The sequence below is a fragment of the Rhodnius prolixus genome, unplaced genomic scaffold (assembly GCF_049639745.1).
Source record: "Rhodnius prolixus isolate KJV_2025 unplaced genomic scaffold, Rpr scaffold_2, whole genome shotgun sequence".
Taxonomy (NCBI): domain Eukaryota; kingdom Metazoa; phylum Arthropoda; class Insecta; order Hemiptera; family Reduviidae; genus Rhodnius; species Rhodnius prolixus.
Genome location: NW_027411592.1, coordinates 2,700,836 through 2,718,406, shown reverse-complemented (window position 1 = coordinate 2,718,406; position 17,571 = coordinate 2,700,836). Strand labels below are relative to the sequence as shown.

The window sequence follows — 17,571 nt, the reverse complement described above, 5'->3', positions numbered from 1 at the left end:
GCTTTTATTGGATGTTAAATCAGTTAAGAGAAATCAGTTTACAAGAATGGCGGAAAAAATTGAAATAATTTAAAATAAAACACATCCGCTTTTTCGGATGTTTGAAAAAGCACTTTTTTTTTTGGCTCAGCGTTCTTTAGGGAGAGCATTTCCGGTGCGTTCTCAAATTAAAAAGATCTGTAAATTGACAATTTATTTTTTACGAGTGTTTAGAGAAAGGGAAATTGAATTTTTTGTTTGTCCCAGTAAAATGTATAACTAACTAAATTAAATCAGTACCTACCGCTAGGCGGTCACTCAGATTGTGCACATGGTGTTGTAATTTCCGTTTCCTCAAATAAAATGTAGAAGCTTTCTCTTCTCCCATTATTATTTCCGTTCAGAAATCAGTATGATTGTCTACGATTTGGTATAAATCCAGTAAATCGTAACAAAATGCCGGAATGTTGTATTTCCGTTTTATATGTTTTCCTCCAACAAGGAATTTTTGCTTAATATTTAACTAATTTTGATAATATATAAGTATTTGGAGACCATATCTTGAACTGTGATAGGAAAATGTTTCGAACGAACATTTTAGATCCAAATGAACGCAATGTGATGGGCAGCTGTCATTGTTAAAAACTTAAAACTAAGAAAAACTTTTTCTGACGATACTGAACAAGCCGCTATTTCCGGTTATTGAATTATGCTGAACACACACACCACTTTTTGGAACTCAGAAGTCTTTAAAACGTATATTTCCGGTCGGAAAAGTCGGCATTGGAAATCAGCACGATTTTCTGTTACCTTCCCTTACGAGGAGTATGAAGAAAATAAATAAACCGCAAACAGAGGATCAGGAAGTGACAGTAATTCCTTACTTAACTGATTGTTACCTTGAAGAGGCTCCCAAGCTTGTTGTAATTACTCCCAAGTTCGTAATAGTTAAGATCGTAACATACCTTGAACTAAATGATCGCTTTCTGATGAAAAGAATACAAGGCAAGTTTAAGCTCCTCTCTCAATGCCAGATTAATCACGACCAGCACTTTATTTCTTTTCAAGTTACTTCTTTACAATGCAAAGGAAGTATTTTTCTAAGTAAGATGAAGTAATTCCTATGACGTCGTTTTTGCATATAATTATTTTGTGTTAGGTGAAGCGAGGATGTCATCTGTAGGTCAGTCTCCGAGGTAGGGATGGTCTGTGTCGATGGTAACGCTAATTCCAATAGACTTAGAAACTTCGTATGAATGTTTTTCTCCCACTATTTTTGTTGGTATCACTTCCAGAAAATGAAGATATTGGCCAGCGTGTTTTAAAAAAAACTTGTGTGAACACGCCATTATTCTTGCAACTTACAATCTTTTACCAAAAAGTAGTTGACTTCAATATCATATCAAGAAGAAGAAGAAAAAAAAATGGTTAGTCTATTCATTGCACTGAAATGGTACATTAGAGAAATACCCAACACTCTCTTGCCCAGCTGTGTAATCAGTCAAAATATTACGAGCTTCAAATTGCGTAGTGGAAAGTTGGTTTAAAACTACCTACAATGGAGTTGTGAGAAAATATCGAAAAACTAGAAAAATCGATTCAGTAGATTGAAATGTCAAAGAGTGCCCCCCCCCCCCGGGTTCACTGAATTTATACAAAATCTTATGTTTTATAGTTCATGTTTTTGCAGGCCAAAAACTGGGAAAGACCAAGGCACATACATATGTACAGTAAAAGCTCCTTATTCGCGCTTCCTTCATTCGCGTTTTCACTATTCGCGGATTAAAAAAATGCGACCAAATTCCTATATTCGCTGAAGTACACTATGATAATAAAAGGATTCCAATAGGTATCCAACCCAATATCCTTTGTAAATGCCGTCAAATGGACTAATAAAAAAAGTAAAATAGATCTTATTACAACTTTGCCTAAAGTATGTTGTTAAATGATATCGCCGAGGACTTTGACATAAGCCGCCTTCGCCGCGATCGGTGTTTTTGAGAATGTAAACGCACAGAATGAAAGCAACCTTATTACTCGAAGAATAAAGTATATTTTTAAATGTTGCTGTTCCGTTCTATAGTAAAAGCCGCTTTGCGTGTTTTATTGTTTCGTCTTTCACATTCGTTACAAAAATTGTGATCGAGTAACACGTCTCTACCGCTCTTTTTCTAATTTATAATGTCAACTAAAAAAAATGAGAAACGAGTTTCGACACGAAAAAAATCTGTTACCGCTAAAAGTGAAAATAGAAATGCTTGATCATTTACGCCTTGGAGAGTCATTTGCATCCATATCACGCTCATTCAATGTCAACGAATCAACTGTACGATCGATAAAAAAATCCGAAGATAAAATAAGATCGTCTGTAGCTTCAACTTCACTGTCAGCGAAAATTGTTCGTGATCCAGCAATAGAAAAAATGGAAGTGGCGTTGTCATTATGGATCGAAGACCACAAACCAAAAAAGGGTGCCCCTGAGTGGTCCAATGGTCCGGGAGAAGGCAAAGTATCTTTACGCTCATTTTAAAGAACCTGATGGTAGTTGTAGTGGTAAGTTCAAACTTTGACTGCAAACAAAAGCTTTTAAAAACTGCCAAGCAAGAGGAAATTACAAAATTCTTCAAACCATTGCCTAAGCCTTAAGATATTAATTAAAATGTTCAAAAACTTCAATTAAATTGATTTTTTTATATAAATGTTTTTTTTTTATTTTGTCAGCTAGGAACGTATCCCCTATAATCCCCTATAAATTACCAATCCGTATTCACGGTTTCTGTATTCGCGGCATATTTATGGAACATATACCCCGCGAATACAGAGCTTTTACTGTATATACATATACATAAACAAATCATGATAGCACGATTCCAGTAATTTTCTCTTGCCGAGTAAAAGAAATTAAAAACACATTTGTAGAAAATATAAATTTAGGCTATGTGTAGAACAATAAATCATTTGTCCTACACCTATAATAATACGCATCACAATCAGCTTGCTTACCTTGTGCTTAATAATTACGCATCAAAACAAGTTGCAAATAAATATTGTCCAAAAATACCATTAAAGTTTTACAATTAATTGGTGACGTATTCCAGCAAAGAATGAAAATGAAGATATTTTGTGTTTTTTTTTGTTTTGTATTTATCTTTACCTTCCTATAAATGGTTATAAACAATGGTTTATAACCTGCGCCAATATAACTAGTATAACAATATAACACTTTGCATGCTTGATACTGCTGGGAAGCTGTATGAAAAGCTTCTTAGGAGAAGGCTCGCTGAGTGTGTGCAAGCGGCAGGGGGTCTGTCACCGAGGCAGTATGGCTTCAGAGCTGGCCGATCAACCCTAGACGCGATAAAGGAAGTGGTGAGAGCCGTAGAAAGAGCAGAGGATCATTCCCAGTGGCTGAAGAGGATAGTGTTGTTGGTCACACTTGACGTCAAAAACGCGTTTAATTCGCTGAGGTGGGAAGATGCGTTGCGCGCGCTGGAAGAGGACTTTAGGGTCCCTAAATATTTGCTGCGGATCATTGGTGAGTATTTCAATAACCGAGTGGTATTATACCAGACGGAGGAAGGGATTAGGTCCATGAATGTAACGGCCGGAGTAGCGCAAGGCTCGATTCTAGGACCTGATCTCTGGAATATAACTTACGACGGGTTGCTTCGGCTGGTGTTGCCGGAGGAAGCTCTGTTGGTGGGATACGCCGATGATGTGGCGGCTCTAATCTCGGCGCGGGACCTCAATGTAGCCCAGCTGAAGTTGAACCAGGTCATGCGCAGGGTAAATTGGTGGATGGCGGCACGCGGATTGACACTGGCACTGGCAAAAACAGAAGTAGTAATGCTCACCAAGAGGCGGATTGAGACGGGCCTCCCACTGATGGTGGGAACAGAGACGGTTGTCTCTCTGGACGCTGTCCAGTATTTAGGAGTAACCCTAGATGCCAAGTTAACTTTCGGCAAGCAACTGCAGAAGGCCGCTGATAAGGCATCAGAATGTGTCCGAAAGTTAAGCAGATTACTGACCAACGTAGGAGGCCCGAGGGCTCATACCCGTAAGTTGCTAATGGGAGTGGCGCACTCCATACTGTTATACGGGGCTGAGATCTGGGCAGACGCGCTCCAAAAAGAAATATACAGAGAGAGGCTGGCGCGGGTCCAGAGAGTTGGCGCGTTGCGGATTGCCTCTGCCTACCGAACAGTCTCTGAACCAGCCATTTTGGTCATCGCGGGAGTTATCCCCATTGCGCTACTAGCTAGTGAACGGAAGCGGCTCTTCGAAAGAAGAAGGGAAGCTAATAGGGCAGCAGCTGCCCGAGAAGAGCGAGAGCATACAATGGCTGTATGGCAAGCTGCGTGGACGGAGGAAACCCGTGGCAGGTGGACGGCAGCCCTGCTCCCAGATATCGGAAGCTGGGTCGGCAGGGGATTTGGGGAGGTGGACTACTACCTCACCCAGCTCCTCAGCGGGCACGGTTACTTCAGGGAGTTTCTACGGAAGATAGGGAAGCGGTCAGAGGGAAATTGCCCCCACTGCGTCGGACGCCCATCACACATTTTTTGTGTGCGAAAGATGGGGTCGTGCCAGAAGGGATCTGGAAAGAAGAGTGGGTCAATGGGTTCCCGAGTGCTTTCAAGGCATAATGCTCTCTGGTAAGGCGCAGTGGAATGCTGTGGCGGTTTTCACTAGGGAAGTACTAACCCTCAAAAGGCGTGAGCTAGATGGAGAGGAGGATAACTCCTAGTGGATAAGGAACAGGAGCCTAGCCTGAAGTAGTGCTGCACAAGCGAATCCAGGCTAGGCCAGGAAGTAGGGGGGTGTTTTAGCCGGTAGGCCGCGAGGGAGTCCGGCACATTGTGCATAACCTGCATTTCACCCCTCTTTAAAAAAAAAAAAAAAAAAAAAAAAAAAAAATATAACTAGTGTAAGAAAGTCATAATAATAACAACAGTCACCGATTATAAAACTTTGTAAGTTATGTTTTATTACCTTACCGGTAAATTATTATTCTAGAATATGTTTTAAAAGTTTTAATATGTATCGTATTGGTAATAAAAGAATTTTGTGATAATATGAGAAGGTATTTTTTGTGTGTTTGAATACAATGATTGCTATCGCTGAACAGCTTTAATGTTTATGAATTCAAGGGCAAATATGGTATACATTGTTTAACTCCGTAAACAAAAATAAATAACTGTTTACACACATGATTTCATTAGCATAGTATTTGATACCGAAAAAAAATGTTTTTGATTATGTGCTTTTATATTAACACTTTATCCGTGTAAAACTGACCAGATTCCTGTTTTAGCTGCAGAGAACTTGTATTTTCTTGTAAAAGGTAAAAACATAAGTATGACTCTCATCTCAAATATTGAATATTGAATTTAAACGATAAATGCCTATTTTTGAGCTCCACTAGAGTGAAAAAAAAAAATGCAGAAAGCTAAAAGTTTATATTTCAATTGAAGTCGAACCCGCCTCTAATTTATCGATCAAAACCCTCTCAAACCGGGAGAACTACTTTATTATTGTTTATTTTTTAATTCTTAATTTTCGTAATTTAAGGCGCCTCAACATCTGAGATTAAAACCACTTTATTAATTGGACTTCTACTTTTTTTTTTTTTGACATTTTATGGAAAAAGAGCTGTAATGGTTTTCTTTAAATTTTTTGTATACACATTTAACTCATGTTTAATCTACATCTATTTGAAACAAGATTTCGAGATAAATCGATTTTTTTTCAGAATGTATGCGATTTTTTGTTTGAAGTACGTGGAATAATCACTGCATTCATGTTATTTTACGTTTATTTTATTTATTTATTTATTTTTTTTTCAGTTGGTAAATTCAAGAGCTCTACACTGGAGCTAGGCTCTAACTTACCATTACAGTAATATTTACGATTCTATCGATTGTTTATTTTTCTGAAATTTGGCATTTAGGGGAAACATTTGCTAGTTTACAACTTGTACAGTTAGTGGTATGAGTGTTCACAATATTTTTCTGAAGTATGTACTTTATTCAATTAAAAGTTTATCATTGTTTTCACTCATTATTAGAAAATAACGGGAGTATTGTACAAAGGTTTAATTGCATTTATAATTTTTATATTATATTCTTCTAGAAGTACGTCCTTGCTGGAGATACAGTTGCTTTTATTGTGTGATAAAGTTGGACGCGCTTTCATTTCTAATTTAAGACTTAATGATTCCTATTAATATATTCATATCAGTTATCTTGGAGAATTGTAAGGTAAAAGGAATTTTGCTTTGTTCTGTTTAATTATTGTTCGCCTGCAGTTAAGAGAATCAACTATTGTCCTCGCTTTAATGACTGATAAATAGATAAAAATAATGATGGATTTTTTTTTTTTTTTTGTAACTTGTGAAGAACAAGAATAATAATTGTTTGGTTAATTAGGAAGATTTATGCTTAGAATACCTTGTCTAAAGTAGACAATGGCTGTTAAGTTAATGTGAGAACGCGAGTAAGTATTTCTTGCCTAAATTTAAACTAAATAAAATTCAGTTTCATTCATTGAAGTCAACTACTTTTTGATAAAAGATTGTAAGTTGCAAGAATAATGGCGTGTTCACACAAGATTTTTTAAAAGCACGCTGGCTAATATCTTCATTTACTGGAAGTGATACCAACAAAAATAGTGGGAGAAAAATATTCTTTCGAAATTTCAAAGTCTACTAGAATTGAATCCATCTTAGCGTTACCATCAAGACCCTCAGACCATCTCTACCTCGGGGACTGACCTACAATTTGACATCCCTAAAGTACCTCGCTTCACCTAACGCAAAATAATTATATGCAAAAACGACGTCATAAGGAATTACTTCATTTTAACTTGTTCCGTAAATACTGAAAAGAAAGTTCATTTGATGTTTACTGTGGTCACTCCCGTAAAAGTAAAGGATTCAAAGGAGGTTACATTCCTCTTTAGCCCCTGTAAACTTTCCAGAATCTCGAGGAAAGCCCTAGTTAGAGTTTGGAGTAGGTGAGACCACTCTCTGGTGCCACTCACTTCTTTACTCCTAAAACTGCTCCAACAGTTCCGTGGTTGACTCCCACTGATGTAGGAAATCAAGTCTATTGTCCAAGGAAGTGCAGACTATCCTATAACACTTCCCAATTCCCAATTAAGAAGTTGGAAGGGTTCTAGAGAGAGACTATTCCACCATAACTGGTGGTATGTCCAAAAGACAAGTGAACTTGTAAGGAGCTCTGAGGAAGTGAAACTCGGGATTCGAACCCTGGATCTTCGCCACTTAGCTACTACCTTCACTGAGAAAATCACCTGCTTCTCTCGTGATTATTCCCAGCGAATTGCACTCTTAAGATCACGATAAAACTCTACTTGGTAGACATTGGTCAGCTCCTTCAGCGGAAGTCTTAATTTAGTTGCTAAACTGATGCAAAGATTTTATAGCTACATTAATCGCCGTTCATTTTTTGGTTTCAGGAAGGAAGACGATCAACCAAATCAAGACGATTCGAGTAACCAAGAAGAACAAAAGTACGTAAACTATGGTCTCAGATATGAAAGTTTATTTTAAGAGTATATTGATGAAATAAGAACACATTGCAATACTGCGTAAGTTAACCTGCTTACGCAGCATTTGCAATCTGATAGCAGCAGAGGTTGATGTCTCCCTCACTCTTGCGTAATATTTTCGTGGATACCTAAAAGAGCGTATGCATGATCTCCGGTCATCTAAGTATAAAAATTAATGAAAAAAAATATGACGAAGGTGATTGAAAGTTCTATGTTTAGTTTCCTCAATTTGTCACACAAACTGATGGATTGTCCAGCCATAGTAATTTCATTGAAAAGGAGAGGTTATAAATATGCCTAGGTTTCAAGTTAAAGGTTATTTTTCGTAATTATTTTACCCTTGAATTGGTCCCCCTCTCCCTACAGTGTTCACAGTTCGCAAAGTTTAATAAAAATTGTGCCCAACTAATCAGAAACTTCCTGTTAAATCTTAACTCTTGGTAACATTGAAATTATACACATCCGGTCCAATTATTTTCAACAAAATTGGAATTCAAGCCAAGATTTAGTTACCTCTTAATATCATCCAGCTGTTTAGATAAAGCGAATGTGGTTTTTTTGATGCAACTCTTTCCGAGAATACATTTCTCTAGGGGAAATTAAAAAAAAAAATATTGGACTTTACTTTGGAACCTGGTACCCAGCTGTTTTCGAGAAATGGGGGGGGGGCAAAAATAATTGAAAAAACTAAACTGTGGCTGTGTCATGGACACGGCCGTGTGTTGTACGTGAATACGTTTATGTAACGGGTTATATTTTTTATATAAAATATTTTTATTCATGTATTTAGGATGAAATCAAGGAAACAAATCGGACGATCGAACACAATCTATGCCTATACAGTCCGTTGTCCATGTAGAAGCGATTTCATCATCCACTTGCATGATTTCAACCGCCCCAGCTGCAGATGTACTGACACCGTCGTTGATCCGCTCGGCCGCATTCATTCTTTTACGTTCCCGGCACAGCTTGACTCGGTCATATGGTGTTTTATTATTATCATTCAATTGATCTTGAGAAGCCCTTTCCAACCGTATACGATCTCTGTATTTGGTTTTGGCTTTTCGACGCGTATAGCCCGACATTATATATTTTTGATAATATTTTTTTTATTCTAACACCTTATTATATTCACTGTCACCATTTTACACTAATGTTTTATACACAATCGATAGATTGTGACGACAGCTGACGATTAAAACTTAAACCAACATCGTAGCTTCTCCGAGACAAAAGTTATACAAATTGCAAATCTCGATACGCAGCAAAATAATCTCAAAATGGCGGCGCTTCCCCCTCCACCGCGCGCGATGCGTCACAGTCCTCGCTTATCGTAATGAATTCTTTGATCCTTTAGCTATCCAGTGGTCTAATTTAATTTTGGATGTAGACAATAGATTCGAAACTTTTGTTTTCATTATATTTTTTGGATTGCCACCATATGATTCAAATTTAAAGACGTATTCACGTCAAAAAACCGTGAGCTAATAAAAACCATAGTTATTAGCTAGTAGATGTAAAAGTCACTTTGTGTACGAAAAAAATCGATTGTACTATTTTTGGGAATCGATTTTTTTTTAACTTTCTTTTTTCACTCTTTCTATTTGTTAAGCGTAAAATCCTTGACTTACAAAAACCGGAATTATATTTTTTCACTTGGCATTTCAAATTTTAGAGATAATTGTTGTAGTCCTTTTTCCAAGACAATCTTAGATATCTATTCAGTTTAGAGGCACTTCCGGTTTACTGAGTTTTAAAAAGAAGTCGTCAGCTTTACTTGGAACTTTGTGCTTTGACTTCGTAACTTGGATTGTCGACAGGGTCATCTCCAAGGCCAAAGATGAGACTTGTTCCTTCTAGCCTTGTCCCAAGGTCGTCAGGATTTTTGGATTTCAGTGCAGGAAAGAACTAAATTTTAAAAAGAAAGAAAGAAAAAAAATAAATGATAAAAATTTACATTAAAATAGAATAAATTGTTGAAGCAGTAAACAGAAAAATTCCAATGATCACGTATTGTTTAAATAGACACAAATTGTGTTTTTGAATTACGCAAACTGACATTTAGTATGGCATGTATTTTAATTGCAAATGAGCAGCCTGTTCTGAATTCCTAATTTTTTTAGTTAATCTTATAAATTTCCTTTAAAAGTGTATGAAATCTAAACCCTCTTATCATGTGGAAATTCCGAGAAAGATAATGCAGTCTCTCATTGGCCAAAGAAGTATGGATACTTTCGCAGCGAGTAGCGGAAGTCCATCTTTGGCAAAAGACCGGATAGAGAAGTGTTTCAATCAAGTTTCGTTGACTTTGTCCGTCTGGGGGGACGCATGTTTATTTGTTTCATCCTGTCTTCAGTCACCTAACGGACGTACGTAAAAGATTCTGGAAGAGAGAGAAGCTCCCCCCTCTTACGCCATTTCCGATCATAAGAGTATCTTTCAAAAGAGGGTCAGTAACGGCAATATCTCAAGTGTGTAGAGTTTTCCGTGAATTTTTACGTAACGCGAAGAACACAAATTATTTCAGCTATATTTATTGATTGAGTTTCATTTTGTTTCAGAAAGAATGACTTCCAGCCAAAACAAGACGAATCATCTGACCACCAAGGACACAAGTACGTAAATTAATTCATTTTACGTCTTACGTTGACTTAGTGTAAGAGAAAGAGTGTAATTGTGCAGACTTTATACTTTGAGTTTCCTTCCAAAGTTACCATTCTTCAAATTACAAAAAAAAAACTTCAATGTCGGGAGGGGGCGAACTAACCAGTTGTCTGGAAGAGATCCGTGAAAACCATCCCGATAACACCTCAAAAATTGCGTTGGACTGGGCCCCAAAAGCCACAATTTTTAATTGTCGAAAATCCACTGACTCATCCATGGGAATTTATGCTTGCTTCTAAGCTGACACGCTCGTAAACCTAACGTAAACTTCAAGTCAAACGAAACACCAACACAGCTCATCTAAGACCGAGGTGGTAGGACACCTAATCTCCTCGTTACCCGAAATTCCCTCCCATCAGCTGGTACCAAGACCAGTAGAACATCTACCGCTTTCTGGACTTCTACGTAGAACATTCTAGAACACCAGGTCTAGAAATGAAAACACAAGAGATCAGCTCCTTGAACGTGTCTGTCCGAACAAATAATTTTTTTTTTTTTCACCTGGGAGTTGCGAATTTGCTCATTCGAACATCCCATCTATGCTGGCAACTATCCTGGAATAATAAGTTTCTGTTTTATTGGGCTGACCCTCAAGGCATCCATAAATCCATTATTAGTGTTTTCCATTCTATCAGAAGGAAGACCCGCTCGAGCATCTGGCGATGAATGATCGAGTATCTTAACCCATTCGCTGCCAACCACGAATATACTCGTGGTTGACAGGGTGTTACGCATTGCCAGCACGAATATACTCGTGATACTTTCAATATATTCTTTATATTATATTATAAAGATTTGTTTAGTATTATTATTTGGAATAATGGTATTATTTGGTATAATAGCATTACAATTTGTGTGATTCATTTGTTTTTTCGCTTAACGTGCGCAAATAATACAATACAATACAATACATATGTATTCGTGTTTGATTTTTATACATGTAAATGATTATTTATGATTTATGACAAAATATGTGTATTTATCTTGAAATAATAAAACCTAGATAAACAATAACACTCAAAACAGAAATGGCAAAGCGAATAACTTCGTACAATTTAGGCTTGGCAGCGAATGGGTTAACTCCCATAATATCCAGAAATGTCGCTGGGATGCCAATCGCCCGTCTCAATTCGTTAGAAAATCCACTTTTCATCACATGTCCTTCATGAAGGCAGCATCTTACACCGATTTGGCGGTAGTTTGGTCAATATGATAAGAAGTAGAATAGCCATTTCTTTGCGTCTATCCTACTTTAGTAGATAAAGGTGTACTCGGAAAACCGGCCTCTTAAATTGCCTCTTTGAGTACAAGTAACGTGTAAAATGTGGTTAAGTTTGCATTGGTGGGTAATATCGGTGATTTTTTTGTATCGCTGACCGATTTCTGTCTTTCAACCATTATAAGAATCACATCAATCAATCAATCAATCAATCATTAGTACCTCATTTATGTTTCCGTCTTGTACTACACCTGCTGACTTTGTTTTGATTACTGAGAAGATGAATGAAAGCCAAAAAAAAAAAACCCTGTCAAGGATACATATAATCCGTAAACATACATGCTACGTCAGTTAAAATCAAGAAGTAACGGTGGCCCATAAAATAGCCGGTAATAATAAGTATTTATATTCAATATGATAAAGGCTGATGAAGGCCACGAACTGTTCAAGTAGACGAAGTGCAAAAACAGTAAACAGCTGATATTTGTAGGTTACTTGTTTAATACGTCAAGCACAAGTAAGCAAACTTGACTTCCTGTTTTTAGTAATCTTTCCTTTTAATGTCATCTCATCTGAATCAAGGCAACACTGTGCGCAGTAAACAATATTTTTTTATATCTCATGCCAGTAATTCGGAGAGAAGGTCGTTAAAAAAAATAAAATAATATAAGATTAAAATTCAATTCTTTTAAAACAAGTAACAATGTAAGCTAAAAAAAAAAATGTTTTTTTAAAAACAGGTTAACAATAAAAGATATGTTATCGACGGCTTCAAATATTTTTTCATTGAATCAGAACAATTGTTTGTTTTTTAATAAATTGTTATCAAATAATAAAATTCTATCGTGCATAAATAAATAAACATTTTCAAATTAATCCCCATACATAATCTTGTCAGTGTTGTGAGACAAGAGACAAAATACCTGGTTTTAACCTTCCCACTTTGCGATAGCTACTAAGTAAATACAATAGGCAAAAAAAGGGAAGGGATTAGCTATGAGGTTAGCATACTGGACTCCCACGCGGAGGTCCCGGGTTCGAATCCAGCAGCTGACCCTTAGATTTTCTCTTCCTAGGAGCTTCTTACAGCTCACTGTCCGGTGATGGACAGTGTTGTCTGTAACGAGAGAACACTGTCCGGAGGCCGGCAGTGCACTGGAAAAAGCTCCGGGCGCTAATGACCTCAGCTGTTGATGCGCCAAAAAAAAAAAAAAAAAAAAAAAAAAAAAAAATAGGCAAAAAAAGTATTTGCACACCCTGTTATTTTAAGGTTTCATATAAAAAAAAATTAGCTTTTTTACCCAAATTACGTTTATTTAACTTCTTAAATCAAGCACTATAAGATGATAAATATAAATATGCAAAAGAGTCAAATAAATTAAGTATAAAGAACTTAATGTTATTTTATACTGCAAAAAAAGTATTCGCACACCTAGTTAAACATTGCAAAAAATAATTTGGTTGACCCATAACCAATCATAACATTGTCCTTAATATTTAGTGTGCATCCCTTTAGCTTCAATTACGGCTTGTAACGCCTTGGCATTGATTCAACTAAATTTCTTGTCACCTCATCTGATAAATTGTTCCAGGAATTAACTGACACTTGTCTTAAGTGCTCCTTACTTGTAATAGAGGTCTGGCGGACTTTCCTGTCCAGAATATGCCACAGATTTTCAATTGGGTTGAGGTCTGGTGATTGAGGTGGGTTCAGTAATCTTCTTGGGGGATTATAAAGGAGCCATTCTTTTGTAATGTTGGCCGTATGTTCTAGATGGTTATCCTGCTGGAAATGAAAATCGTTCTCCAAACATAATTTTACAGCACTTGCCTTCAAGTTGCCTCGCAACACCTCCAAATAAGACCGAGCTGTTATTATGCCCTCAATAACTTCTAAATTACCCACCCCAGAGTAAGCCATACTGCCCCAAACCAAGATATTTCCTCCTCCATGCTTAACAGTTTTTAATATATTTTTTGTATTCAAACCAGTTTTATTTCTTCTCCAGATTGTTATTATATTTTGTGGTTTAAAAACCTCAATCTTGCTTCCATCAGAAAAAAATAATTTTTTCCCGAAATTCAACAGGTTTTTTAACAAATTCTTTGGCGAACTCAAGACGTTTTTTCCTATTAACCTCACTAATAAATGGCTTTTTTAAGGGTCGCCTGCCTCGTATGCCTTTATTGTGAAGGACGTTTCTTATTGTTTGAGGTGTAACCGTCTTTCCTGAACAAGACGCCAGGTCATGCGCAAGTTTTTGAGCGCTGTGAGTTGGTTTCCTCAGCGTGTCTTTGACGACCTTCCTCCTCTCCCGTTCATTTAAGGCTCTTGGTCGACCTGTTCGCTGTTTATTTTCTGTTGTTCCTCTTTCAATGATATACCTCACTGTTAAAAACGATAAATTTACTTTATTTCCGATTTCTCTATTACTGTTTCCAGCACGATGTAATATAAGCACTTCCTGTTTCACACTCACAGGAATTTTTCTAGATTTTGGAGCCATCTCAATGCACTAGTTGAAAACACAATTAAAACTAATGAATCTAGTAAAGGGAGTATAGACAGTACCAAAGGTGACGTTAATCCTCTTTTGTTAGGGCATTTGTTTTATTTGCATGTCAAGAGATCCCAAATTACAGCTGTGCAAATACTTTTTTTGCAGTATAAAATAACATTATGTTCTTTATACTTAATTTATTTGACTCTTTTGCATATTTTTATTTATCATCTTATAGTGCTTGATTTAAGAAGTTAAATAAACGTAATTTGGGAAAAAAAGCGATTTTTTTTATATGAAACCTTGAAATAACAGGGTGTGCAAATACTTTTTTTGCCTATTGTAAATGTTATTCTTAGATTCTTAGCGAATTGCAAATAATAATAATAATAATAATAATAATAAAAATAAAATTAGATTAATTTGCACAATAATATCGGAGCCCCGGATGAGAGCACAGATTCCTTTCGAGACTTTAATTTATCAAATAATTCACTTTACTCAACTTGTGAAGCATCATGCCTGGCTTGCGAGCCAGGTTAGCCTGGGAGGTTATCAACTGCTCTCTGTATCTGAGGAGGGCACCTTTGAAGGCACAGTACATGCTTCACAAGTTGAGTAAAGTGCATTATTTGATAAATAAAGGAATAAGTTTGATCCTTTACATGAAAGATATTGATCACGTAAATACCAATTTTTTTGGTAATTAAACGCAACTCTCCCAAAATTACCAAATAATTATTAAACCTTCTTGTTTGTAACAGATGTAAAATTAATTTTTAGCCATTTTGTGTATGCTTGAGAACATCTAAAGCTCTTAACATTTGATTTTTCTTAGGAAAAAATCACTCGGAAAACGACTTATTTCCCGATATTAAGAAAAATACTAGCTTTACTGCCTTGGCAATATATTTTTGGTAGAAAGGGGATGAAAAAATACATAAAAATAACCTATCGCGTGCTCTTCTTTCTCTTTGATAACAAGTTAAAAAAATTGAAATATGATTAAAAATACCAGATTTTGAAATAGCCTAGCACCTTTAATTTTGAAGATATCGAATTGCGGTTTCCGGTTTCTTTCATTACTTTTTATACTCTTTGAAACTGTGTATATGAAAATGTGGGTCAACAGTGTTGGTCGCGCGTCAGCCGCGTATGCGGGCAGGAATCTAAAAAATCAAGTCACATATTCTGTAACTAGAGGTGATGGGCAACAAAATTTTTCCTCTACCATTTTTCGCTCAGATTAAGCGTTTAAGCATGAAATGCATTTGAGCCGTCTTAAAATGAACACCCTGTATATTTACATATTTTTCAATACAACTGGGTTACCCAGTTTAAATCAATTTTAATTTCCATAGGTGCTTTAGATTTCATGCAGGGAGATCCCGTTATTCTTAAATCTCAAATTAAAAACTTAGAAAAACAACTCTGGAATGACTGTTTATTAAGTAGAGATATCGCCTATGTAATTGACCGATGTAAATACAATATTTTGTCACCGCCACATAAGTTGTCTGGGCAGCAATGAACGGCCATCTATCTTGGCTTATTTCCATAAAAAAAAATTCGCTTAATATCACAGCTTAGATTAGCAAACCTCAATAAAAACAAAAATCTATTTCTACTCTTGTACTTATGTCTTTGATAGTTCCACATGCACTTTATGTAGAAATAACCTTTCAGACTCCTTGCTCCACCTCCTTTTCTCCTGCCAGGTCTTCGAGCCTTTCCGGTCACATAAATTAAACAACTGTATTGGTAACAGCTTTGCCTGACTCAGAAAACTATGTGAACCTATTTTCTATTAATTCTGTACATTAGATCAACGTAATATATGATTATGTCAAATTATCTTTAAAAATAAGAAGTTTTTTACTCAATGAGTGGTAATTTTTTAAAAAGCTAATGAAAGCTAAGATCTGATGTAAGACAGAAAGGAAAGAAAACCTCTTAGGAAGTTTATATAATTTGGTTTTCATGAACTTAAATTTATTATTTTGCGTATTCTTATATCTACCGTTTATGTATTAATTATTTGTCAAAACATTCAATGTCAAACTCCATGCTTAGGGGATAAGCCCCCAAAAGCATTATGTAATAAATAAAAAATTAATATTTACATATTTCAACGCCTTCATGGTTGCTTGGCGAATCCATCATGCAGAAAATAAATGTTTAGAAAACATAAAGAACATTTATCTGTCTGAAAATTTAATTTTTATTGTAAAATTTTTCTAGCTTATCTACAAGTAATGGAGAAAATCCTGAATCTACAACTGAGAGTCGAGAATCAACACCGGGTACCATTGCTCTCGGCGACCTAAAGGAGAAAGCTCAAAACGGAGATGCTGCTAAACATGATGAAGTTCTGGCAGAACCAGCTAGCGCTTGGAGAAGAGCTTTGCCTCAGGTGAATTTAGAAACGTAAATTTCTTATGGAGGAAGTCTAGAGAGGGTTATGTATCCTGATTATTAGAATAAAACGTTTTTGAACATAATTATCTGTCTATAGACATTTAGATTGATGCCGATTTTTCATTTATTATTGAAATGTTCATTGTAATTTCAATGGTTTTACACCTTGATCTTCTTTAAGCGTCAACAATGATTTATTACTCTAAATTATTACCTTCTCAAATATTATTTTAAGTGGTCATATGTGCTTCTTAATCTTAACTGATGATTTTATTATTTATTAATTTAAAATGCGTCCAATATCTAAGGTCATTGGCGCTCACAGAATTTTGCAGAGGACTGCCAGCTTGCAGACTACTCTCGTTATAAGCAACACTACCACTCGACAGTGGGCTAATGAATACATATTTTTCTTTTTTACTTTATACAAATAGAAGTTATGATTGATGTAAACGATTTCTATCTACTCCCACTTAAATAAGAATTCACCAGTGTACTTTTTTTCTACAGGTTCTGGCTAGTACAATTAAAAATCTACTTCTTCTTGATCTGGGAATGACGCTGGGATATGCCACAATTGTAATTCCAGCTCTGCTTGAAGGAAAAGATGAGAAAGGGTTGGTGTTTACCAAGGAGCAAGCCTCATGGTTTGGTAAGTAAGACTTGCAAAAGATATATATAAAAAAAAAAAACCTCTAAATTTTTACTATTCCGAAAGACAAGAGTTCTAGCTACATAATTTAAATCTAAAACATCATAAATTCAACCTACAAAACATAAAACTATTATATAGTAGAGTCTCGGTTATCCGTCACGTCCGGGACCAGACACGTGACGGATAGTCGAATAGACGGATAATGGAAAAAAACAGGAAAATTTCCAGATTCTTAGAGTTTAACGTGTATAAAACTTTGTATTAACTGGTATACATATTTTATACGCTTAAGCCTTAAAGGTCAGGTATCTTTCATTATTCAATTCATTCTATTGGGTATTAAAATTAATGAATACAAAATATTTTTTTGTTTTTTTTTTAAATTTTTAAATACTGAGGACAGTGACAGTTAATTGGAATAGACGGATAAAAGGGTGACGGATAACCGAGACTCCACTGTACCTGTTGTTACTGCGACCTATTTGGTCATACGGCATTGAAGTATGGGGATCCATTTACGTAACGCTCCATTCTATATTTCTAACCTCACCATTCATAAT

The 17,571-nt window shown here is 36.0% G+C and overlaps 1 protein-coding gene across 5 annotated transcripts in view; it reads left to right on the top strand.

The window, feature by feature from the left end:
• The window catches only part of LOC141448757 (facilitated trehalose transporter Tret1-like), a 30,981-nt gene that overhangs the window by 6,864 nt on the left and 6,546 nt on the right, over positions 1-17,571 (top strand). For 2 of the 5 annotated variants that reach the window (XM_074117348.1, XM_074117350.1), the window contains exons 2-5: positions 7,462-7,515; positions 10,116-10,169; positions 16,180-16,351; positions 16,867-17,008. In XM_074117348.1, the coding sequence (XP_073973449.1) occupies positions 7,462-7,515; positions 10,116-10,169; positions 16,180-16,351; positions 16,867-17,008 (422 nt within the window). Of the gene's footprint in view, positions 1-5,957; positions 6,075-7,461; positions 7,516-10,115; positions 10,170-16,179; positions 16,352-16,866; positions 17,009-17,571 lie in introns of those variants that run through there. The other 3 variants (XM_074117347.1, XM_074117346.1, XM_074117349.1) reach the window with 3 other exon arrangements.